Genomic DNA, 26260 nt, shown 5'->3' with positions numbered 1-26260 from the left:
GTGAGCTAAAAATAAAAAAGCACGGCAAATTCCAAGACGATGTGTTTTCCTTATTCTAAGGAAAGAATTAAGCCTGAACATAGGGCAGGACTTTTAGAAAGTAGACAGCTATTGATTTTGGCTGCTTCAGTACTGGACATGTCACATCGCATGGCTCTTGCCGTCATATTTAGTCCATTCTGAGCCTTGCTATTTTTCTGCCTGCCTGCCCCTTCCATCTTTTAGCAATGATGATATTTATAAAATAGTAAAAATATAAAGCATAAAACAGTAAAATATTTATATGGAATGTCTACATAACTAAACGTGATTAGAGTAAAAAAGCCTTAATATTTTTGATGGAAATGCTTATAAAATATATATAAGTATATATAAAATATAAAAAATAACGTAGCTGACTCACTTTTTTATACAGCAGAAACTAACACAACATTGTAAAGCGATTATACGTCAATAATAAAGAAGAAAACAACAAAATCTATAAAAGTAAATATAAAAATAAATAAATAAAATATAATTATATATCACCATATTTTTTTAACATTTTCTTAATGAATACCTGTTTTGAGTTATAGAACACTAAAGCTTTTGGGGTTGATTCAGTCATTCAATCATTCATTCATCCATTTGACAAGTATCATTGAGTGCTACTATGTTCCAAGAACTGTGAAAGGCGGTGGAGCTAGAACAGTGAACAAAGTGTGTCAAAAGCACCGCCCTGTGGCTGCTCCCGTTCTGGGCTTACGTAGCATGTTTATCTCCACAGCAGACAGACCCCGACTGCTGTGGTTTTGATTCCCCTGTCTTTTCCTCTGTTGTCTGCTGTCACCTCACTGACACCATGGCTCTCTTGGTCTGGGTCATCATGGCAGGTCTTTTCCTAAGCATCTCTCCAAGCCAATGAGAAACTATATCCCTGGATGGAGTCCAAGCGGCTCACCTTATGTTTGCTGCCCACGTGCTGCTCCCTGACTTTCCTAGCAGTTCCCTCATCCCTGCTCTGAGTTTAGGTTCTTCCCTTGTTTTCTTTTTTTAAGCAGTGTGACTGAACCCTAATAATCTGATTCAATCATGAGGCCCAAAGGTCTCCAGGCCACTTTTTCCTGGGAAGACAAAAATGCATTTATATTCAAATGACACGCTCAAGAGTAGCCACCATCAAGTGTTACTACAAATACATATTACATTTTCTTTCTTATGATTGTAGTAACTTAGCTGATAATTTTCTGAAGTGAAAGTCGCTCAATCGTGTCCGACTCTTTGCAACCCCACGGACTATACAGTCCACAGAATTCTCCAGGCCAGAATACTGGAGTGAGTAGCCTTTCCCTTCTCCAGGGCATCTTTCCAACCCAGGGATCGAACCCAGGTCTCCTGCATTGCAGGCGGATTCTTTACCAGCTGAGCCACAAAGGAAGCCCGATAATTCTCTGGACCTCTGCAAAATCTGAAAAAGACAGACACCTAAACTTCCCAAAGGAGGGAAAATCGGGGTGCCCATACTCCCCTGTTTTGACCACTCAGAAGTGCAGGGAGATGAGCAAGAGTCCTGACCTGCCTTGAAGGGAAGGGGGGTGACTGAGGGGAAAGGAACATCTGAGACTCATATCAGAGCTGGAAGGGGGTCCTGCTGGGTAGCTGTGTAGCACAGTGGTTAGGGGACTCCAGTTCTAAGGCCAGATTGCTTGACTGTACCCCTTACAATCATTTGACATTGGCCTGTCTGCTCAATATCTTTGAGCTTCAGTTTACTCATCTGTAAAATAGTACCTACTTCATAGGAGTATGAGACTCAGATTAATACAGATAGAACGCTTTGTATTGTACCTGGTCCACAGTAAGCAATTGGTAAATGGTAGCTACTATTCTCCTAATCATCTCTTTACTTATTTTTACAGATCAAGATATACACCCTAAGATTTTAAGTGAACAGAAAGTTAGAGGTAAGACAAATGCCAAAATCAGGTATCCCAATTCTCACCATATTACACAGATTTTTTTCCCCTGATATCCTGCATACTTAAAAAAGGAAAGAAAGAAATACTGAATCATTTAAATGATTAGGAATGGGCCATTCAGTTATACATAAATTTCTTTTCCCCTCTAAAACTGAAATATGCAAATGGGCCTTACCCAGTTCTATTTCCCCAACATCCAGTGGGCAGGACTAGTCGTAGAGGCAAGAGACAAAGGGCCCAAAAGCCCTGGGAAGTTTAACTTTATGCAATATTTGCTTCCTTACCTTAAACTTGTCAACTTCAGCTTTTGAACATGTTGCATGATAAGATAGCACCTGGTTCAGAAAAAAAGGAAAAAAAACACAAAACTTCAATAACTAGACATGACTTAATTTTCTGAAATTCTCCTGGCACAAAATTAAACTTTGTTCAAGTACACCACCTTGACATAACAGTGGGTGCTAATATATGATGAGAAATTCCCAGTAACCATCTGTGATACAGATTATCTCCTGTGCCACTACAATGAAATCCATTACAATGAGGAATGGAATGACAATCCATGTTAAAGGCTACATATTTTATACCAGGATGTTTTTATAAGTAGTTACTTTATCCAAGAGACATGTGGCTCCAGACCACTGTTCCCAAGGTGTGAATATTTCTCCCACAAAACGCTTTGAAATGCAAATAAATTAAAAGGTATGTGTATGTGTGCACATGTATGTATGTGCATATTTGTGTGTGTATGTCTATGTGTGTGTCCTGTGGCAGACACTGTAACTTGCTGACTCAACTTCCATGTCTGGTCTATTCTCATTTGCCTGCTTTTGTTCTCTAGGAAAGATTATATTGTTATTCCCAGCCATCTGCAATTTTCTTTTTTCATTGGCCACACCCTGTTGCATGTGGGATCTTAGTTTCCTGACCAGGAATTGAACCCACGTCCCCTGCATTGGAAGACAGACTCCTAACCAGTGGACTATAAGGGAAGCCCCCTGCAATGTTTTTTGTAAGAGGATTATATTTCCCTGTTTCATGGACATCAACCTTAGTATATGATTTATTTTAGTCAATAGATGGTAGAGGAAAGTGATGATGCCACCTTTGAGAACAGCTTTTAAGAGCCATCATGTGGTTCTGCCATATTCTTTCCCTCCACCATGGGAAGGGCATGGCCCTGAGAGGTATTGCCCCTCTCAGCCTGGGTCTCCAGGTGAAGGAGATGCATGGAGCTAGCCAACACACTGCCGATGCTGTGTCACATGAGCAAGAAATCAACTTTTGTGCTTTATCATCGCATCACAACTTACTGATAGAGTTTGAAAATCAAAAACCCAATTAGAAGGCTCCCCACCACTAGGGGTGGTCATGTGGGGTGGTTGTGTGACATTCCTCTGATCGATGAAATATATGTGGGAGTGTTGGGTCTACCTGTATCCTTTCTTTGTTTTCCCTGGAAAATGGCTGTAAGGCCTAGACATGCAGCAAAATCTGTCATCTATGAGGTTATGGTCATAAGTGTGAATAGATTCCTTGCTATAGATCTAGAGCAGAAAGGGAAAGAGATATGAAGCTGACCCTGGTCTGCCCTGTTCCAGACTTATTGTTCTGTAGAACAAATAAACTCACATTTCCTTGAGTCAGTATTGGATGTTACAAGGCATATGAACACATTCATGCACACACAAACACAGTGTATGTATTATACACATGCTACCAGTTCCATCCTTAATCTATACAAATATCAAATAAATCTGAGAAAGGTTAAATCCCTCTTCAACTACAGCTTTAGAGAATCTCAGTGCATATTTTGCTCCGAAAAGTAAAGTAATACATTTCTTCTGATACTGACAGTCTCTTGTTGGTGAGCAGGGCCGTATCATCAGCCAGGAAGAGTACCTTGTTCTTGCAGGAGCAGACCCTTTGGTAAGCTGCAGTCTAGGAGGAGGCGACATTGTCCCCTCAAAGAATCCCTAGGAGGGCAACAAGCCAGCAAAGCAGATTCCTCAGGACAAGAGAGCCTTGCATCCTGCTATAGAATGCTCTGATTTGATCCTTCCAAGCAGTTTCTGCTGTTTGGTCCTAAAGGGTTCCCTGGAATGCATCAGGAAGGTGATCATGTGTCATTGCTCCAGTTAGCCTCAGGATGTGCTTTACACGCAGAGCACAGCGATGAGAACCTAGTAACGTCTGCACCCCTTTCATGTACAGCATCATTAGCTACCACGCAACTGACCAGACAGAGATACACAACAGCGATCTTGCTTAGCTCCTAGCTTCTCACTGTAGTAAAGCCTCTGATCAAATGTGACCACCTCACTCTTCCTAATGAGCATCCACAAAAGGGGCACACAGGACTTTTCCTCATCACCTGTGGTCAGGGATCACATCCATTTTACTCCTCAAACTGCATCAGCTTTGGTTGTTCCCTCATAATTTCACTGAAACAGCTTGTATGAAGGTTTTTGATTTCTTGCCATCAAATCCAAATCTCTCTGGACAGATCTGCAAATGTAGTTCGCAGCAACATTGAATGCAGGTGATTGCTCTTGCCGTTTCTGAAGAGGGTCTTCTTGACACCACACTATTTTGGTTGTCATACCTCATTCCTGTCTGTTCTTTCTCTGTGTTCTCTTTCAGCCTGCCTCCTCTATTTGAACTCTAAATGGAAACATTTACTCAGTCTCTTCTTCAGTGATGTCACACATGCTCGTGACCTTATATATCATCTATAGGTTGACAACTTTAAAATTTAGCCCCAATCTCTCCTTGAGCTTCAAATTCACATATCCTGCTGTTTACGTCGCTAACTTCCAACTCGGTTGACTCGGTAGCATCTCAAACTTAACACACCTAAACATGTCCCCTGATTTTCCCATCGTAGTAGACAGAATGATGCTCCTTGTCCCCTCATGATGTCCACATCCCAGTCCCTGAAACGTGCACATATTTATGTTACACGGCAAGGGGGAATTTAGGTGCCAGTGGATTTAAGGATGCTCATCAGCTAACCTGTAGATAGGAAGATGATCCTGGATTATCTAGGTGAACATAACGTAGTCACAGGAGTCAAAGGAGAAAGCAGGAGAGTCAGAACCAGTGATGTGACATGAGAAATATCAATGCTCCATTGCTAACTCTAAAGACGGAAGGGAGACATGAGCCCACAAATGCAGGAAGCCTCTAGAAACTAGAAAAGGCAAGGAAACAGACTGTCCCCCAGAGCCTCCCCTAGAAGAAACACATCCTACTCACACTTTGATTTTAGCTCAAGGAGAGCCGTTTCAGACTTCTGACCTCCAGAACTTCAAGATAATAAAGTTCTGTCTGTTGTTTTAACCCACAAAGTTTGTGCTAACTTGCTACAGGAGCCAGGGGAAATGGATGTCACCAATCTCTTTTTCTTCCAGTCTTCCCAGCAACATGATGAAACTTCATCCAATCAATTATTTAAAGTAGAAAAACCTGTGGGTGATCCTTGATTTTTTTTTTTTTTTTCCCTCCCTCTTTCCCTCACAGTGAATCCAGCAGAACAATATGTCACTTCCACTCCTGTATTCTGACTCTTTCCAGTTTCACCACCACTACCCAGGTCCAGTTCGCCATCCTCTCCTACCTGGGCCCTGACAATAATCTTTCTACCCTGACCCCTTCTGTTCTCTTTGGCATACATCAGCCAGAGTGATACCTAAGAAATATAAATCCGATCTTGCCATCCTCCAGCTGAAAACTCATCAGTCATCAGTGACTCCAGTTACACTTAGACTAACATCCAATTCCCAGACAGTGACCTGACAGGTCCTTGCGATGTGGCCCCTGGCGCCCTCTCAAATCACACTGCATGCACTGCACTCTCTTCTATATATTCTCTGGACATGCTCACCTCCTTTTGAGTTTTCTATATACCAAGCTCTTTTCCATCTTACAGCCTTACTTGCCCTTATCTCCTGGTTGATATTTTCATCCTTCTGAAATTAGGTTAAATGTTACCTCTTCAATAAGGTCTTCAATCAGTGCCTTGAGAAACCACCTCACTCACCATTACTCTGTATTCATAGGCTGTTTTCTTCACACCACTTATCACAGTTGGAGTTATGTGTTAGCTTGTCTGTCACCTGCCTCCCCCTCTAGACTGCAAGCACCATGAAGGCAAGGATCAGATCTGGTTTTGGTTGCCAATGGATACCCTGTCCCTAGAAGAATGCCTGATACTTAGTTGGCACTCAGCAAATATTTAATGAATCATGAAATAGAAAATAATCTTAAAAGAAAAGAATCTATTTCTCATATGCTTCTCTGCTTGTATTATGAGTGGCCTTAATTTATGTCTTTTCCTCAACAAAATCATGATATGTCTTAGAGCATAAACTGAACAGTGTAGGAAGGGTTGCCAGTTTTAAGAAATAAAAATACAGGAGACCCCATTGAATTTGAATTTCAGATAAATCACTAATATCTGCACTATTTGAGACATAGTTATACTGAGAATATTATTTGTTGTTGATCTAAAGTTCAAATTTAACTGGTTGTCTTTCTGTTTTTACCCAGTAACCTTACTTCTCCTCTCTTGAAATTAAAAAGTCTGGAAACAAATATGGAAAACTTTAAGCCACATTCCAAAATTTTTTCATATTCCTCACTCAACCCCTCCCAGTGACTTTTTCTTCCCAGTATTTTATCTGGCAAACCTAGCAAATATCTCAAGTCTAGAGTATTTTCAGCAAAATCAAATAACCTCACTAATCTAAGATCTGAGACTAACCGATGGATGCCATTGAAAGAACTATAATCAAATCAAAGTAATTCCTGATTACTTGTAGCATAACCAATATTCCAAAGACAATCATTGTGTGTGTGTGTGTGTATGTGTGTGCACATGCAGGTGTGACCATATGGCACAGCTGATGACTAAAACTCATGCAGGTTTCTGTGGTAGAGAATTAAAAAACAAGAATTTATTTTTTAAGCTACTATTGTTGTTAAACCCTTTTGGATAAGTTAAGGTTTCCTCCATGTTTCTAGAGCACATTAACTTTAAAAGAATCCCTTAAGCTATTTATTTCATACCAAGGAGCTAGAGATACTATTTATTTCTGAGTAATAATATATTTGATAGAATAAAAAAGGTTTAAATGAATGTACTGTAATGGTTTTGAAGAAAGAAGCATTTGCAAATCTTATATGTACACTTTCTCTATGAAGAACATTGTTAGTTTATGAGAGTTTAGCCATTACATACACACTCACAAGATTTTTTTGACAGCTAAATCGAGTTTGTATAAAGTTTACTTACAAAAGTAAACAGCTGACCCACAGAGCACTTAACAAACATTAAACTTTCACAAGAAAATGTCTATTCCTGATAGCTTTATCTTTTGTAGCTGTATTAATTTTGAAAATATTTTAAAGTAAAATCTAGTGACTCAGTTTCATTGGTGAGCTCTGACTGAAGAAATCTCTATAGTTCCAAAAATAAATCATTATTTGCAAAACCCTACCAACTTTAATTATCTTTTGGATTGAACTTGCTCCTAGCAAAACAAAGAAACAGCAGCAAGAAAATGTAAAAGAAAGCAACTGTTAGACCCATGCACAACAGACTAAAGAAGCCATGTTTTTGTGTCGTGTTTCCACAGCAGGAAAAGACAGTTAACTATATTTCAAAAGAAAAACAATGAGCAGAGCTATGCAATAGGACCACTGTAGCAAGCCTTGCCCTCTGCCATATGCGGTTCAAGACCAGAGCCAAATGCTTGCCTTGCAATCCCAGGAACTGCCCCTAAGTAGCGGAGGGCAAATCTCTGACAAGAGAGTACTGAATGTTAATTTATTGCGGATCTAGGAAGCCATTTGCTCCTGGAATGAGAAATGAACCATTGCAAATGCTGGCTGCCAGAAATACAAACATAAAGAACCACTTCACAGGGAGCAGGAACGCAGACCTTGCTGAGGACCCAGATGGGCTGTCTCGGGAGGCCTGAATATTTACTCATGTGTTTACAGTTCAGGAGGCAAGGCGGCACTTGGTGGCATTTGAGAAAAACTGGTATCAGAGTGAAGGTGGCCTGCAGGAAAATCGCAAATACTTTATACTGATGAGCTCGGAAGAAGTAAAGAAACTTTGTGATCAGCAGCAGGCCTCTGCCAAAGGTGGCAAACCACAAGGAATGAAAAGCCAATTTACTTGGGGTGACTTGATAGAAGGGCTATCTGAGTAAAAAGCCATTCTCTAGAATTTCTTAACAAGAGGATGATAGGCTTCAAATACCCTGCAACTGAACGAATTCAGGGAAACTGAGAAATCATCAGGTTCTACTATTAAATATTTAAGAAAGTGTCTGCTGTTTAATGGAATAAAATGTTCAGAAAGATAACTTCAAATAACTGTGTCTGCTGAGTGACCCGTTATCACAGCCTTTGGACTATATCTGTCATAAAACATATTTTTAATATTCTAAAAAAGATGAAATCTTTTGGAATTTAAAGCAGAATAAAAGATTCCTGCAGAATCTAGGGTAATAAACAAAACAGTCAATTGTCAGAATGACGTCAGTTCAGCTGCCTTTTAACTACTATCTGCAGGAAAGAAGGGTCACACTCGTAGTTCGCATCAGCATATATGTATTGTGTGCCTACTATGTGTAAATCATTGTGATAGATATTTTGGTCTTCTTTTTCCTATCCTGGCAAATAGATTTTATTGGTGGTGGTTTTGTCACCAAGTTGTGTCTGACTCTTGTGATCCCATGGCCTGTAGCCTGCCAGGCTCCTCTGTCCATAGGATTCTCCAGGCAAGAACACTGCAGTGGGTTGCCATTTCCTTCTCCAGGGGATCTTCCTGACCCAGGAATCAAACCTGGGTCTCCTGCATTGCAGGCAGATTCTTTCCCGATTGAGCTATGAGGAAATTGGAGGCCTCAGTTTTATCTGAATGCTGGTAGTTGTATGAAGCACTGTGCTTCATACAGTGCTTTGTTGAGGCTTAAGGTGACTCAGATGGTAAAGAATCTGCCTGCAATGCAGGAGACCTGGGTTCAATCCCTGGGTCAGGAAGATCCCTTGGATCTTCCCACTCCAGTATTCTTGGCTGGAGAATCCCATGGACAGAGGAGCCTGGTAGGCTACAGTCCATGGAGTCCCAAAGAGTTGGACATGACTGAGCAACTAACACTTTCACTTCATTTTCAAGGAAGAGCTCAGCAGGAGTTCTATGCAGAGTACATCATGCGAAGTACCCAGCTGGATGAATCACAAGCTGGAATCAAGACTGCTGGGAGAAATATCTATAATCTCAGATATGCAGATGATACCACAATGGCAGAAAGTGAAGAGTAACTAAAGAGGCTCTTGATGAGGGTGAAAGAGGAGAGTGAAAAAGCTGGCTTAAAACTGAACATTCAAAAAACTACATGGCATCCAGTCCCATCACTTTATGGCAAATAGATGGGTAAAAAGCAGAAACAGTAGCATATTTTTTTCTTGAGCTCCAAAATCACTGTGGACAGTGATTGCAGCCACAAAATTAAAAGACACTTGCTCCTTGGCAGAAAAGCTATGACAAAGTTATACAGCACATTACAAAAGTAGAGATGTCACTGCTGACAGAGGTCTGTATAGTTGTGTATGGATGTAAGAGTTGGACCATAAAGAAGGCTGAGCACTGAAGAATTGATGCTTTTGAACTGTGGTGCTAGAGAAGACTCTTGAGAGTCCCTAGAACAGCAAGGAGATCAAATAAGTCAACCCTAAAGGAAATCAACCCTGAATATTCATTGGAAGGACTGATGTTGAAGCTGAAGCTCCAATATTTTGGCCACATAATGCAAAGAGCTGACTCATTTGGAAAGACCCTGATGCTAGAAAAGATTGAGGGCAGGAGGAGGAGGGGGTGGCAGAAGGTGACATGGTTAGATTGCATCACTGACTCAATGGACATGAGTTTGAGCAAGCTCAGGGAAATAGTGAAGGACCGGGAAGTGTGGTATGCTGCAGTCCATGGGATTACAAAGAGTCTGACATGACTTAGCGACTGAACAGCAACAGCAGGAGCTCTCTCCAATATAACCTTCCTTTTCACCTTTTCTCCCCTATTTCTCCACTTCAAATGTAAAATAACAACATTCTATTCCTTTATCATTGAGAACGGTTTTCCAAACCCTCTGGTTGTTGGAGGCAGTCAAAATTTATTCCCTCATATATTTACTATCCTGGGAAGGCTTGTCAAGAATCTTCCCATGGAATCCCAATGCCAAAGTTAGATAATTTTTCACCTACATTCTTACACTTCAGAAATTCTCATTCATTAGCTCAGTGGGTCACAAACGTTAACATGCATCAGAACAGAGATGTCTGCCTCTAGAATTCCTGGTTCAGTGCAGCTAAGGTGGGACCTTAAAAGCTGCACTTCTAACAAGTTCCCAGGTGAGGTTGATGCTGCTTGTCTGGGAACTACACTGTGAGAACCACTGTTCTGATTCCCACTGATGGATTCTAGGTTTAAAATGTCTAGATTAGAGGGGAGGAGTGAGCAGAAATGAAAGAAATAAAGTGGTTTGGGTCTTCTCCCAAATCCCAGTGTGATTTGAATAGCTTTAAGATGCTTAGAAATGTTTCTTTAGTTTTATTTTGCTAGTTGGTTTTCAGACTGTATTTCTTTATACTTCTGAATTTCATTGACAATGGAGATAAAAACGCCATGAAATTAGTTTTGTTGGATTTATTTAGAACACTTGGGCTTATGCAAGCAATTTGGTAAAGATCTTGCTTAAAATTATGTCATCATGTAAGTCAACTCTTCGACATTTCTGGGCCCAGAAATCAGAATTTATCCCCCGTATTGCACTGGTTTAGAGAATGACTTCATTTTCTCCCTGTCTATTGGGGTCAGTAGTAGTACTTGATTTTGCTTATGTAGATTAATTGCTTTATGAATTATCTATAGCATTCTTACAGCAGGTCATTTTCTTCCATTTAGTAGTTTCATCTTCTTAATTTGTGGTCACTTAGTACACCAGCATTCGGAAGCAGCATAGCTTGTTGGTTGAACACAGGGACGCTGGAATTAGATGGCCTGGGCTCATAATCCTGGTCCACTAGCCCTTAATTATCTAAACTCGCTGAGTCTCAGTTTACCTATCAGTAAAAAGCAGGGAATACCTGCATTTCCCACTCACATTTCACTAGCTGGAGAAAGTCCCATGGCTCTGTCTAACTTCAGGGGAGTGGAAGGTATAGCCCTCCAGCAGGCTCAGCAGGGGATGGGCTCTAAAGACCACCACAATGGTTCAGTCAGTCAAACCGCAAGTAGAATTAGAATTGTTTTTGAAATCAGGGCAAATGAATCCAATATATGAACCAAAGCATATGAATTTTACGGTGCTTTTTAATTTTTGCTTCTTTCCTGATTCTCTTCTGTATTTCAAAGAGTTATGTGTGGTACACAGGATCTTCAAATAAGTGGGATTATGGTATAACCTTATTACACTCTTTATATTTAACATATTTTAGTACATGTAGCATATGGTCACTAAACATTGCTGATTTGACTAAATACATTGTGATACCCATAGAAGAAAATTATTATAACGAAAGGTTATTATTGGGTTAATTCAGTTCCATAGCTTTTAGGAACTGCTTAGCTACCGATTTCAATCACTCCAATGTCCTTAGGGTGAAAGAAATAGTCTATTTCTTTCCAAAAAGTTGCATGTGGCAATAATTCTAATTTTTAAAAAGTTTTTAGTTGTTTCTCATAAAAGATCTCAGCCATTAACACTTAAATTCAGAACTCTTTTTTGGATTAATTCTTACTGTAATTTAATATAGTTCTATACATATGCATATTACACTATAATTTACAACTGTTTCAAAACAAATGTTCCTTTCTCACAATTGCATGACTCCCCACATTATGTGTGAAAGTGAGGCTGTTTTTTTAATCATGTAGGTGATTAAGAGTATTAATATTTCACAAGTGCTTTTCTAATGAACTCATTGCTTACTTGTTTTCTTACTTGTTAATAGCAAAAGAAGAGAATATAGCCTTCTTTTGGACTAATTGAACAACTTGGATTGGTTATTTCTGTTTCTAAAATAACTATAATATGTGTCAATGCTTTTTCAAATCTATAATTTAAATATTTGGAACTGATGTTTTTTAATGCCAGATCTGATTTCACTTAATGCCATATTTCAAAGTAGCTTGTTATTGAATACATATTTATTTTCTGTACCTCTCCCCTCATGGTTTTTGCATAATCAACAAGACTACCATGGTTGATGATCTGAGAAGAAATACCTTGATTATTTGCATTGACTCTGCAGGAACACCATAGAGAACTTTACGTTGGAAGCAGTGTGGTTTTGCTTGAAGCTACCCCTGAAGTAAAAGGGGTAAGAAGGGACGAGGCCTAGTTTGGGCCACTGTCAAACTGACTGGGGCCACAAGGGCAAACAGTTGCCATGGAGGAAAGAGAAGTCCAAAAGTAAGAGTGAAAAAGGGCAGCTTTCAAGCTGTCTGGGCAAGGTTGGTGGATACAGAGATAAGATTAGATCTGAGGGAGTAAGTCAGGGAATAGTATACAAGCAGTTGAGTATCTAAATCATGAGCCATTCAATCAAGAAGTATCTATTAAGGACTTGCAAAACATTCTCTGGCATAAATGTTACCAACATTTTCTTAGATCAGTCTCCCAAAGCAATAGAAATAAAAACAAAAATAAACAAATGTTTGACCTAATCAAAGTTATAAGCTTTTGCACAGCAAAGAAAACCATAAACAAAATGAAAAGACTGGAAGAAAATATTTGCAAATGATGTGACTGACAGGGCTTAATTTTCAAAATATACAAACAGCTCATACAACTCAATAACAAAAAACCCAAATAACTCAATCAAAAAAATGGGCAGAAGACCTAAGTAGACATTTCTCTAAGGAAGACATACAGATGGCCAAAATGCACTTGAAAACAAGCTCATCATCACTAATTAGTTCAGTTCAGTTCAATTCAGTTGCTCAGTTGTATCCGACTCTTGGCGACCCGATGAACTGCAGCACGCCAGGCCTCCCTGTCCATCACCAACTCCCAGAGTTTACTCAAACTCATGTCCATTCAGTCGGTGATGCCATCCAACCATCTCATCCTCTGTTGTCCCCTTCTCCTCCTGCCCTCAATCTTTCCCAGCATCAGGGTCTTTTCAAATGAGTCAGCTCTTTGCATCAGGTGGCCAAAGTATTGGAGTTCAGCTTCAACATCAGTCCTTCCAATGAACACCCAGGACTGATCTCCCCTAGGATGGACTGGTTGAATCTCCTTGAAGTCCAAGGGACTCTCAAGAATCTTCTCCAACACCCCAGTTTAAAAGCATCAATTCTTTGGTGCTCAGCTTTCTTTACAGTCCAACTCTCACATCCATACATGACTACTGGAAAAACCATAGCCTTGATGAGATGGACCTTTGTTGGCAAAGTAATGTCTCTGCTTTTTAATATGCTATCTAGGTTGGTCATAACTTTCCTTCCAAGGAGAAAGTGTCTTTTAATTTCATGGCTGCAGTCACCATCTGCAGCGATTTTGGAGCCCCCCCCCCAAAAAAATAAAGTCAGCCACTGTTTCCACTGTTTCCCCATCTACTTGCCATGAAGTGATGGGCCCGGATGCCATAATCTTAGTTTTCTGAATGTTGAGATTTAAGCCAAACTTTTTACTCTCGTCTTTCACTTTCATCAAGAGGCTCTTTAGTTCTTTGCTTTCCGCCATAAGGGTGGTGTCATCTGCATATCTGAGGTTATTGATATTTCTCCCAGCAATTTTGATTCCAGCTCGTGCTTCACCCAGCCCAGTGTTTCTCAAGATGTACTCTGCATATAAGTTAAATAAGCAGGGTGACAATATACAGCCTTGACATACTCCTTTCCTGATTTGGAATCAGATGCTGTGACCACTCACCTAGAGCCAGACATCCTGGAATGTGAAATCAAGTGGACCTTAGGAAGCATCACTATGAACAAAGCTAGTGGAGGTGATGGAATTCCAGTTGAGCTATTTCAAATCCTAAAAGATGATGCTGTGAAAGTGCTGCACTCAATATGCCAGCAAATTTGTAAAACTCAGCAGTGGCCACAGGACTGGAAAAGGTCAGTTTTCACTCCAATCCCAAAGAAAGACAATGCCAAAGAATGCTCAGATTACTGCATAATTGTACTCATCTCACACGCTAGTAAAGTAATGCTCAAAATTCTCCAAGACAGGCTTCAGCAATACGTGAACCGTGAAGTTCCAGATGTTCAAGCTGGTTTTAGGAAAGGCAGAGGAACCAGAGATCAAATTGCCAACATCCGCTGGATCATCGAAAAAGCAAGAGAGTTCCAGAAAAACATCTATTTCTGCTTTATTGAGTATGCCAAAGCCTTTGACTGTGTGGATCACAATAAACTGTGGAAAATTCTGAGAGATGGGAACTCCAGACCACCTGACCTGCCTCTTGAGAAATCTGTATGCAGGTCAGGAAGCAACAGTTAGAACTGGACATGGAACAACAGACTGGTTCCAAATCAGGAAAGGAGTACGTCAAGACTGTATATTGTCACCCTGCTTATTTAAGTTCTATGCAGAGTACATCACTAATTAGTTGAGAAATATAAATCAAAACCACCATGAGGCATCCCTTCACACCAGTCATATTGGCCATCATAATAAAAAAGTCTATAAATAATAAACACTGGAGAGGGTGTGGAGAACAGGGAACCATCTGACACTATTGATGGGAATATAAATTGTTGCAGCCACTGTGGAAAACAGTATGGAGTTTCCTTCAAAAACCCACAAAAAAGAGTTGCTATATAAGCCAGCAATCTCACTCCTGGGCATATATCCAGGAAAAAACCAATAATTCAAAAGATACATGCATCTTACACTCTTAATAGCACTATTCACAATAGCCAAGACATGGAAACAAACTAAATGTCCAAAGCAGGTAAGTGGAAAAAGAAGATGTGGTATATATATACAGTGGAATACTCAGTTATAAAAAAGAATGAAATGATGCTATTATCATATGAATACTAAATGAAGTAAGTCAGAAAGAGAAAGAAAAATACTGTATCACTTAATGTGTGGAATCTAAAATATGAACCAAATGGAACGTATCTACAAAAACAGGAGCAGATACACACACACAAAGAACAGACTTGTGGTTTCCAAGGGGGAAGGAGGGTGTGGGAAGGAAGGATTCAGGGTTTGGGATTAGCAGATGCAAACTGTTGTATATAGAATGGATAAACAAAAAGGTCCTACTGTATAACACAAGGAGCTATATTCAATATCCTGTAATAAACCATAATGGAAAAGAATATAAAGAAGAATACATATGTGTGTGTATAACTGGATCACTGCCGTGCAGCAGAAATGAACACAACATGTTTCAATAAGATAAATTAAAAAAAAATATCTATTGAGGAGTTGATTTGCTCCAAGTACTCTGCACATGGTCCCTGTCTTAATGGAACTTCTGCTTGAGCAGTAGAGATATACACTAAACAGGCAAACGTGTGCACTGAAATAATGTCTATAAAGTCAACTAGCAAAACGCTGAGAGAGACAATGGGGGGTGGGCAGAGTGCGGGAAGGTGGCAGGAAAGTGGGTTACGGACTCCTTCTCTGAGATGGTACTTTAAGCCAAACCCAGAAAATAGAAAGGAGCTAGCCAGGGCAAGAGGCAGAGGGAAGGTATTTTGGGTGGCAGGTGAAGTTGCCTGGAGGGCAATGTGGGTGAGGCAGGCGAGACCTGAGGTGAGGAGGGAGGGCTGGGTATAGGCCAGGTCATCCAGAGCTTTCTAAGTTAATATAGGGTTTTTACTGTCCTCAGTGGGAAGACACGGAGGAGTTTGGGGCAAGAGATTGACTGTGACCTGGGCAGCCCTTTATGCACTCTTCTTCAATTATATTCCACTCCAGATGTGACCACCACCCCTACTTTCAAGGCATTTTTCCCCTCGGTATATTATGTAGTTTTGCCTATTCCTAAACTAAGAAAAGCAGATTCCCATTACATGTAGAACATGATCCCAGTTGCTATACAGGATGGATTGGAGGTAGACAAGAGTGGATGGGAGAGAGAGAACAGCAGCTGGGCCAGGACAGTAGAAGTGGGGATCAAGGTCTGTGGAATCTGGAAAAAAGAACCAGAACCAGGGGAGTGCTCAGGCTCTGTCTTCCTCTTTGTGACGCTTACACAGCGGTCTTGCTCGAGACCCTGGCCATCCAAGTCTGCACTATGCAGTGAAGGGCTCAACTCTGGTGCTCCTGGGCTGCGGTCCGCCCTCCTGGGGAGAAAAGTCCTTGGGGTCCAGAGGACAGGTCCACCCAGACTATGTAGGAGATACTTGGCATCACCCAGACTAAACTCCAGGCATTCCAGAATGTCCCCCAGGCACCCCACAGGCCCCAGCCCACTGCCAGGACCTGCACAGGCTTCTTCTCCAGATGTGGCGTCCTCTGAGTGCAGCTCCGGGTGGGGGCTATTTGCCGGGCAGTGGACAGGGGCTGGACCGCACGGGCTGGGAGGGTCACATGTGTACACATTGAGCACAGTGCAGGGAGCTGGTGGGTTGTCGAGAGGAGGAAGGCTTTGTGGGCTTGGGGCCAGCGGGTGCTTCCTGGGTGTGATTTACCGCCTTTTGAAAGCGGCAGCCCCTTTCTGCTCCCTGGTCTACAGCACTATCAAGACACTCAGCACCCAGATCCTGAGTCAGATCCTGAGCGAAGGTCAATTTCTTACTCAGCTTGGGTTCACAGGCCAGCATGTCACTAGAGAAGCAGGCCCTAGGGCAGGGCTGCCCCTCTGCAGAATGCAGTTCTCCCACTGAGGAGTAACCCGTGCCAACTGACCCGGCTCAGCATCTGCTTCTGTCGAGACGGAATTAAAGACGGTGTTGCTGGTGCTCAGCACAGACCCAGGCTATCACTCCTAGAATCTGTGCTGTAGGACAGAAAGGAACAGTTTCCCTACTGACAAATAAAGGTCGTAACTTTCAGTGATGCAAAAGAGGAGGAGGACAATTCATTTCCAAGGTGCTTTATTCAACTTGAGCTTGTAGATCAACTGGCTCTTCTTCATTATTTGTCCCTTAACCCGTGAAGAGGCCCTTGACTCTGACTCTCTTCCCACCCCCATCAAAAGCTCCAGGCAGGTCAGAAGCTCCAGTGGTAAACGCAGTCCTGCAGTTGACGGGACAGCCCCTGAAGGACAGCTGCAGGCACAGTCTGCACAGTGTGGCCCCTTGAAACAGACTTGAGCTTGAACCCTGGCTCCACTTCCAGTGGTGCAAAGCAAGCCATAAAACCTCTCTCGGCAAGATTCTAAATCTTCCTGAACCCCAGTTTGCTCATTTGCCAAATAGTAATGATATTGTCTGAGCTTCCCTGATGACACAGTGGTAAAGAATCTACCTGCCAATGCAGGAGATTCAGGTTCGATCCCTGGGTGGGAAAGATTCCTTGGAGGAGGAAATGGCAATTTCCACTCTAGTATTCTTGCCTGAAAAATTCCATGAACAGAGGAGTCTGGCTTGCTATAGTCCATGGGGTCACAAAAAGTTGGACACGACTGTGCATGCACACAATTGTACTGTCTCCTTCATACTGCTTTGGTGAAGGTTAAATGAGATGAGTATTTGGTGAAGGCTAAATGAAATATACATATAACTTAATAGAGTGCCTGACATTTGGTATTATAAAAAGTACCAAAGAATAACAATGAAAGGAGGAGAAAGAGTAAGAATGTAAATTAATAAAAGAAAAAAATGTTTAAGCAAATAAGCCAGAACAAGTTACCATGCATGGGGACTATGCAAAATCCTGCTGTCTGGGAACTCTTGTCCAGGATTCCATAGCACGTTCCTGAGACAACAGAGATGGCAAATCATTTGGGCATGGATTTGATTTTGGAAAACCACCAAATATCACTGAACAGAAAATAAAATGAAAACATGGTCAACTTTCCATTAAAAAAACAAAGTATGATGACTATGAAGTACTGAGATGAATTTTCTCTTGTAGATGCCAGAATGATATGCCAGAATAATCCCTCTAAAACGTCAAGCCGATCATGTTTCTCTCTTGCTGAAACTCCTCCAGCGATTCTCCACAGCCTTCACAATCAAGTTCCAGTTCCTTCCAGCATCACAGGCATCTTGGCGATCCGGTCCCTGCTACTTCTGCAGCCTCAGGCCCTGCCTCTGTCCAGGGGTGAACTGAGACAGCCAGCACAGCATCACCTCAGCTCTCCCTGCTTCTGCCACAGGCCTCCTTCTGCCTGGAGTGCTCCTGTCTTTCAAAACTGTAGAGCTCCTTGACACCTGTCACTCAGAAGTTACCTTCTCTGCAAAGCAGCAACAGCTGAACTCTCTGCCTTAGATATGCCCCCTTCATGCTTTTAAACCTCTGCTAGAACTCATCACTCTGTATGACAACCACTGAAATTACTTGAAGTATTGTACCATGGCTTATGAAATTTACATGCTGTCTAGGCCGTCTTGCTTTGGAGAGACATTAAAAAGTATGTAGTGTATGAGGTTTGGATGTATATACCTCAGGGTTAAGTGAGTTCTTGGCACATAACAGGTAATCCACTCATTATAATAATTACTTCTTGCAAACCTCATTGTTTCCATTAAAGTGTTTCAGTTCAGTTCAGTCACTCAGTCGTGTCTAACTCTTTGTGACCCCATGAACCACAGCACGCCAGGCCTCCCTGCCCGTCACCAACTCCCAGAGTTTACTCAAAATCATGCCCATCGAGTCGGTGATACCATCCAACCATCTCATCCTCTTCTGTAGTCCCCTTCTCCTCCTGCCTTCAATCTTTCCCAGTATCAGGGTCTTTTCAAATGAGTCAGCTCTTCGCATCAGGTGGCCAAAGTATTGGAGTTTCAGCTTCAACATCAGTCCTTCCAATGAACACCCAGAACTGATCTCCTTTAGGATGGACTGGTTGGATCTCCTTGTAGCCCAAGGGACTCTCAAGAGTCTTCTCCAACACCATAGTTCAGAAAATCAATTCTTCGGTGCTCAGCTTTATAGTCCAACTCTCACATCCATACATGACTACTGCAAAAACCATAGCCTTGACCAGACGGACCTTTGTTGACAAAGTGTTGTCTCTGCTTTTTAATATGCTGTCTAGGTTGGTCATAACTTTCCTTCCAAGGAGTAAGCGTCTTTTAATGTCATGGCTGCAATCACCATCTGCAGTGATTTTGGAGCCCAGAAAAATAAAGTCAGCCACTGTTTCCACTGTTTCCCCATCTATTTGCCATGAAGTGATGGGACCTGATGCCATGATCTTAGATTTCTGAATGTTAAGCTTTAAACCAACTTTTTCACTCTCCTCTTTCACTTTCATCAAGAGGCTCTTTAGTTCCTCTTCACTTTCTGCCATAAGGGTGGTGTCATCTGCATATCTGAGGTTATTGATATTTCTCCTGGCAATCTTGATTCCAGCTTGTGCTTCTTCCAGCCCAGCGTTTCTCATGATGTATTCTGCATATAAGGTAAATAAGCAGGGAGACAATATACAGCCTTGACATACTCCTTTTCCTATTTGGAACCAGTCTGTTGTTCCATGTCCAGTTCTAACTGTTGCTTCCTGATCTGCATACAGATTTCTCAAGAGGCAGGTCATGTGGTCTGGTATTCCCATCTCTTTAATAATTTTCCACAGTTTATTGTGATCCATGCAGTCAAAGGCTTTGGCATAGTCAATAAAGCAGAAATAGATGTTTTTCTGGAATTCTCTTGCTTTTTCAATGATCCAGAGGATGTTGGCAATTTGATCTCTGGTTCCTCTGTCCTTTCTAAAATGTTTCAGAAATAGTTAAATGATGATAGGATTATTGGAGAAGCCCACAGACTTCCCAGTTGACTGTTTTTGCAGAAAAGTACCACTTGTTTATATCCATGAGTTCTTCATTGTCATTAAGAAGTTACATGACTGGATTCTGGTATAAAATGAAATCTGATAAATAAAGTAGTATTTTATTTATTATTATATTATAACTCAAAGTATAAAATAAATATCCTTGAGTCTATACTGAGATGAATAAATAATTGAATAAATAAGTGGATAAATGAGACAAACATCCTGTATGGAACAATTCAAAATAATATATGTAGCTACTTCTTCGTCAAGGAGGTCAAGCATAACTCCCCACTCCTTAGGTGTGCCTGTGCATAGTGACTTCCTTCCCAGATTTCAGTGTGGAGAGGTGGGGGGGAGAGAAAGTCCACAGTGGAGAGACCTGACAAGCACTACCCCAGCCGAGTGATCAAGGTCCACATTAACATTTTCAAAGTATGTAACCTTGACATGATGTGATGAAAAGCACTTTACCTCTTACAATAACAATATAGGGACATTTTCACAAAATACCTGATCGGTATTTATCAAAATTATCAAAGTCATCAAAAAAAGAAAGCCTGAAAAAGTGTTTCCCAAGAGGAGCCTGAGACATGGTAACTAAATGTAATAGGTTTTTCTGAATGGGATCCTAGAAAAGAAAAAGGATGTTAGGTAAAGGCTAACTAAATATGAAGATAATATGGACTGTAGTTAATAGTAATGTAGCAATACCAGTTCATTAACTATAACAAACATACCACATTGATATGAGATGCTGATAACTGAGCAAACTCAGTGCAGCATATGTAGAAATTCCCTGTACTATCTTTCCAATTTTTCAGTCAATCTAAAACTGTCCTAAAAACAGAGTTTATTTTTTAAAATGTTACCTGGCTGATTTTCCATGTAGGGTCTCCTGCTTTGCACAAAACGCCTAAATGAATATCCAGAAATCATCACTAAAACTGACAACCCACTGCTAGATTCCGGGAAGGATTTCCCCCATTTACAAGGCAGAGGCAACTGAAGTGAGGAAAACGCCTGGCAGCGTAACCATGTTTCACTCCTGAAATAAAGCATTCCTTGCCTGAAAGAAGCTGGATGGGGGTTGGGGGGAGCATTGCCCATCTCCCTGCTGTCAGGGCTCTCACTCAGAGACCCAGGCTCTGCACTAACCAGAAAATTAGTCAGGTGACCTACTGAATGACAGCTGTTTTTTGAAGTATTAGCCTTCACCTTGGGGGGCAGCTGCTGCTGCTGCTAAGTCGCTTCAGTCGTGTCCGACTCTGTGCAACTCCATAGACGGCAGCCCACCAGGCTCCTCTGTCCCTGGAATTCTCCAGGCAAGAACGCTGGAGTGGGTTGCCATTTCCTTCTCCAATGCATGAAAGTGAAAAGTGAAAGTGAAGTCGTATCCAACTCTTAGCGACCCCATGGACTGTAGCCTACCAGGCTCCTCCATCCATGGGATTCTCCAGGCAAGAGTACTGGAGTGGGTTGCCATTTCCTTGGGGGACAGAATCACTGCAAATAAAACACTATGATGAGAGGATGTTATAACATAAGTAACAATTATTATTGATCTTTTATGAGCACTGTGCTAAAGATTTCACTTGCATTATATCCTTTCTTCTTCATTACAAAATCCAACAAGGTTGGAAGTGAGAAAAACAAAGCACAGAGAAGTTAAGTAACTTGCTGAGAGATACACAGAAATTGTTTAGAATGAAAATCCTAACAGTCTAATTTTAAAGCCCACACTTTTAATCATTCTATTGCACTTCATAAAAATCCTACTAGCAGTGTTTACTGAGGATTGATTGATTCTTACTGTACTTTAATTGTGATCTTTACTTGTCCTTTACTGGATTCATTCAACAAATATTTTTTGGTTGTCTACCATGTGCCAGGTCTTGTGCTGTCACTGGACACACAGAAGTGAACCAGACACACAGGCAGAGAAAGATGCCTTTCAGGGTTTCCCTGGTGGTCCAGTGGTCAAGAATCTGCCTTGCAATGCAGTTTGACCCCTGGTTTGGGGTGATCCCACATGCTGCAGAACAACTAAGCCTGTGGAGCACAAATACTGAGTTTACACGCTGCAGCTACTGAAGCCCGGGTGCCTAGAGCCCAAGCTCTGCAATGAGAAGCCACTACAGTGAGACCCCTGAACGCTGCAACGTGGAGTAGCATTGCTACCCCATTTGCCGCAACTAGACTAAGCCTACGTATATCAACAAAGACCCACCAGAGCCGGAAAAAAATAAAATAAATAAACCTTTTTTTTAAAAGACACTTTTCAGAAAATGAATAGGCAAGGTACAGATTTGGAGAAAATATTCACAATGCATATATCTGATCAAACACTGGTATTTAGGACATATAAAGAACTCCTACTGCTCAATAATAGAAAGACAAATAGTCCAATTAAATGTGGCAAAAAATTTGGAGTGTTCATAAGAGAGGATAAACAAATTGTAAATAAGTACAGGAAAAATATATAACATTATTAGTCATCACAGAAATGAAAATTAAAACCACAATAAAATACCATTACAGACCTACTGGAAAGGCTAAAATTAAAAACAATGATAGCACCAAATATTGGTGAGACTGTGAAACAGCTGAAACTTTAATAGTTACTTAGTAGGAAACTACAATAGTACAATTACTCTGAAAAAGAACCTTGTAATTTCTTGTAAAACTAAATGCACAACGGGAGTTCCCTGGCAATCCAGTGGTTAGGACTCCTTACTTCCACTTCTGGGAACCTGGGTTCCATCCCTGTCAGGGAATTAAGATCCCACAAACTGCACGGCACAGCCAAATAAATAAATTAATTAAATAATTTTTTTAAAAAAAGATACTCTTTAGGGAGTTGTTGAGAATAAAGAAAACAAACAGAAAAACTAAATATACACTGACCTTTTGACCAGTCATTCTAATACTATGTATTAGCTCAAGAGAAAAGGATATGTCACAAAAAAATATGAACACAAAAATGCTCACGGCAATAATTCATATAGCCCCAAGCTGGAAGCACTGATGTATTGATCAACAGGAGAATGGATAAAAAAATCCTGTGGTATAATCCCACAATGGAATACTATTTAGCAATTAAAAGGAAAAACTTACATATTCAACATGAGTAAATCTCAAGTGCATTATGCTGGTTGAAAGAAGCCTTATACAAGAGAGTACATATTGTATAGTTTCATTTATATGAAATTCTAAACAGATAAAACTAATCCCTGGTGGAAAAATTAGAACAGTAATTGTCTCTGGAGAGGGGTGTCTCTTGGAAGATGCATAGGGGAATTTTTTTGGGTGATGACATATAAAGATGTATTTTCAACTGAGAAATAAACAAATTGTTATTTTAAGCTAACAAGTTTGGGGTGGTTTGATAGACAAGATTAGATTACCAAACAAAATCTATGTTCAAATTAATATTAGAAATATAGTTACATTAATATGAATAAATATAAGTAGTGTTGCTTGGGAAAATAATGCATTTTGTAAATGTAACAATTTACTATTTATAATGTAATTAAAATCCTTTAATACATGAACAAAAACAAGCAAACTGCAGGTAAACACTTACTCAATTCATTTTCCTACATAGTGGGGAGTTAGAAGATACTGTTTTAGTTTTGTCTTTATTAATTAGAGATATATAGATTAAAGAATGCTTTTGTCAAAGGAGCATGATAACTTTCACTTCACTGAAGTAAACAAATAAAGCAAAATATAATATGTATAGTAAAACTCAGAAAAAGAAAAACATAGTAAAAATTCAGAGAGATAATATGATAGACATAGAAACAAACCCCTTGTTTTTTTAAAAAAAGATTCTCAGAATGGAGTAAAAAATTAAATTCAGATGTATGCAGTTTATAAGAAATATGCCTAAAACAAAATTACCTAGAAGTAATAAAGGAATAAGTAAAGAAGTGTCAATGTAAACATATATCCTTTATAGAAGACTTATCTAAAACCCCAGTTTATGTCCCACACTAGATTTTCTTATGATATCCTGTATTTTTTCCACACAGAATTTAGCACAACTGATTAGATTCTGATTTGTAAGACTTTTTTGGTTGTTGTTTACTTCACATTCTAAGCTCTGTAAAGAAAGGCCTCAGGTCTGCTTTGCTCATTGCTTTATCTCCAGTGACCAGAAAAGTGCTTGGAACATAGGAAATATTCATTGAACAGATGTATTCTTAAAAATACAATAAACAAAAAAATATGAACACAGATGACAACATTAATTTCAAACAAAGGAGTTTTCAAAGTTAAAAGCGATTGAATAAAAAGAGTAATTTCAAATCTTTCAAAGAAATAATTCTCAGTTGTGAATCTATTTTTGCAAGAAATATGAAATCAAAATTATAGAACACAAGAAATATTAACAATTCAAGCAGAAGATTGATGAAACACACTATAAAAATATTCAACTCCCTTCCTGACAAAATACGAAATTACCAAAAAAAAGTTAATATCTAACAGATGATATCAATTATGGAAAGTAAAAAGAACTGGCCAGACATTTTCACTTCCTAATAGGATAAACAATATCTTAAAATATTGCTACTCCCTTTATAGCAATAAGAACAAAAGACAAAATAAAATTCACACTTCATTTTAAAGCTGTCAAAGAGTGAGTGGTGGACATAGATAAATCCAAATGAGCTACATTCCAGTCAAGAGATGTCCTTTATAAATGAACGCAGAGGAGAGGCTGCTTCCATAGCCGGGACCAAAGCTTCCAGCAGGAGGATGAGCCTATGCTCAGTAGAGTGACTGCTGAAAGGAAGAGAGCTAGCCAAGTTTTTAATAACAGTGTGGCCTGGCACAACATACAAGTATCTGGAACAGCCATGGATGTAAATTCTCAGCTTGAAATCTCTTCCATGGGAAGTTTCCTGTGAAAGTGATGGTGAGTGCAGAGCTGGAAAATAGAAGTCTTATATTCCTATTAGGTTTCAGGCCCCGATGGACTTGAACCCAGAAGTGAACTGAAATGAACTTACGCTGCAACTCAAACTCCTTCAACTCAAATCCTAAACGTGGCCACCCACTCAGTGTAGCCTGAGCAGTTAGAGTTGGGTTGAAGGGCAAAAGGAGATCTCTACAGTCTCTTTGGAAATCAGAAATAAACTGAAGGTAATAAAAACTTCACCTATTTTCAGCCAAGCACTACAGATAGCTGAATTTGAATAATCAGCTTCTCATGCTAGCTGTCAGATCTCTAAGCAATCTTTATGTCAGATCTCTCTGACATAACGCGATCACATATCCTCTTATATCCTATGTGGAAAAACAGAATGCAATAAAAAATATTATTTAGCTCAAACAGTATCTACCAAAAACTTCATCTACTTTTGTTCTTCTACACAAGATGTTTGGTATGCAATAAATATTGACAAAGACAGTCAAAGAAACAGAAAAATATGATTCCTAACTGAGAAAAGAAGCAATCAATAGAGGCAGACTCATGGATGCCCTGATGTTAGAAAAATAGATGAGAAATATAAAATAACTTGTGAAGAACTGTATGTTAAAAGTTTAAAGGAAAAGTTAGACATAGTAATTGTTGGGATATTTCAAGCAGAGAAATTAAAGTGTATAAAAGAACCAAGTCAAAATGTCTAGAATTGAAACAAACAATATTAATACAACATAGTACCATAAAATATCAGAAATGGACTTTATAGAAGACTTTATAGAAGTCTTTATAGAAAATGACTTTATAGAAGATTAGAAAGAAAAAAGAATCAGCAAACTCTGAGAAAATTGAATGGAAAACTCCCAAACTGAAGAACAGAGGAAAAAAAAAATGAAAAAATTACGTGTCAGAGATCTGTAGGCCAATATTACATGATTCACCATGCATGTAACTGGGCTCAGAAGGAGAGAGAATAAAGAAAAATAAATATTTTAAGAGATATTAGCCAAATATTTTCTAAAATTTATGAAAGCTATTAACCCTTTGAGCCAAGAAACTCAATGAACCCCAAGCAAAAGAAATACAAAGAAAAACACACCTAGATACATCACAACCAAATGACTGTAAAGCAAAGATCAAAAAGAAAATGTTAACAGAAATGAGAAAGAAAGACACATCACATTTACAAAAATAAGGGCAGAGTTTTCATTAGTAACAGTAGAATCTGTATAACAGTGACATCTTAAAAAAGCTGAAAGAAAAAAAAAAAAAGAAAGAAAAAATTGTCAACCCAAATGGAAAGGTAGTAAACTCTAGCCATGGGTTACCACTGATTTGATTTCTTCTAAAGACTTTTTATATCTCTATAATGATAAATTATTTAAACTTAACTTAAAAACATTTTAAAAGATAAGAAATAATTATATCCTATAGGGGTCATACTTAGTAT

The 26260-nt window shown here is 39.7% G+C and overlaps 1 protein-coding gene across 1 annotated transcript in view; it reads right to left on the bottom strand.

Annotated features, from left to right (window-relative positions):
* The window catches only part of PDE11A (phosphodiesterase 11A), a 407012-nt gene that overhangs the window by 138108 nt on the left and 242644 nt on the right, over window positions 1-26260 (bottom strand). The window contains exon 10 of the mRNA XM_061135538.1: window positions 2243-2293. Within this exon, the coding sequence (XP_060991521.1) occupies window positions 2243-2293 (51 nt within the window). The remainder of the gene's footprint in view (window positions 1-2242; window positions 2294-26260) is intronic.

This window comes from Dama dama, chromosome 33 (assembly GCF_033118175.1).
Source record: "Dama dama isolate Ldn47 chromosome 33, ASM3311817v1, whole genome shotgun sequence".
NCBI classification, from domain to species: Eukaryota; Metazoa; Chordata; class Mammalia; order Artiodactyla; family Cervidae; genus Dama; species Dama dama.
This window is presented reverse-complemented; position numbering and strand designations above follow the sequence as displayed.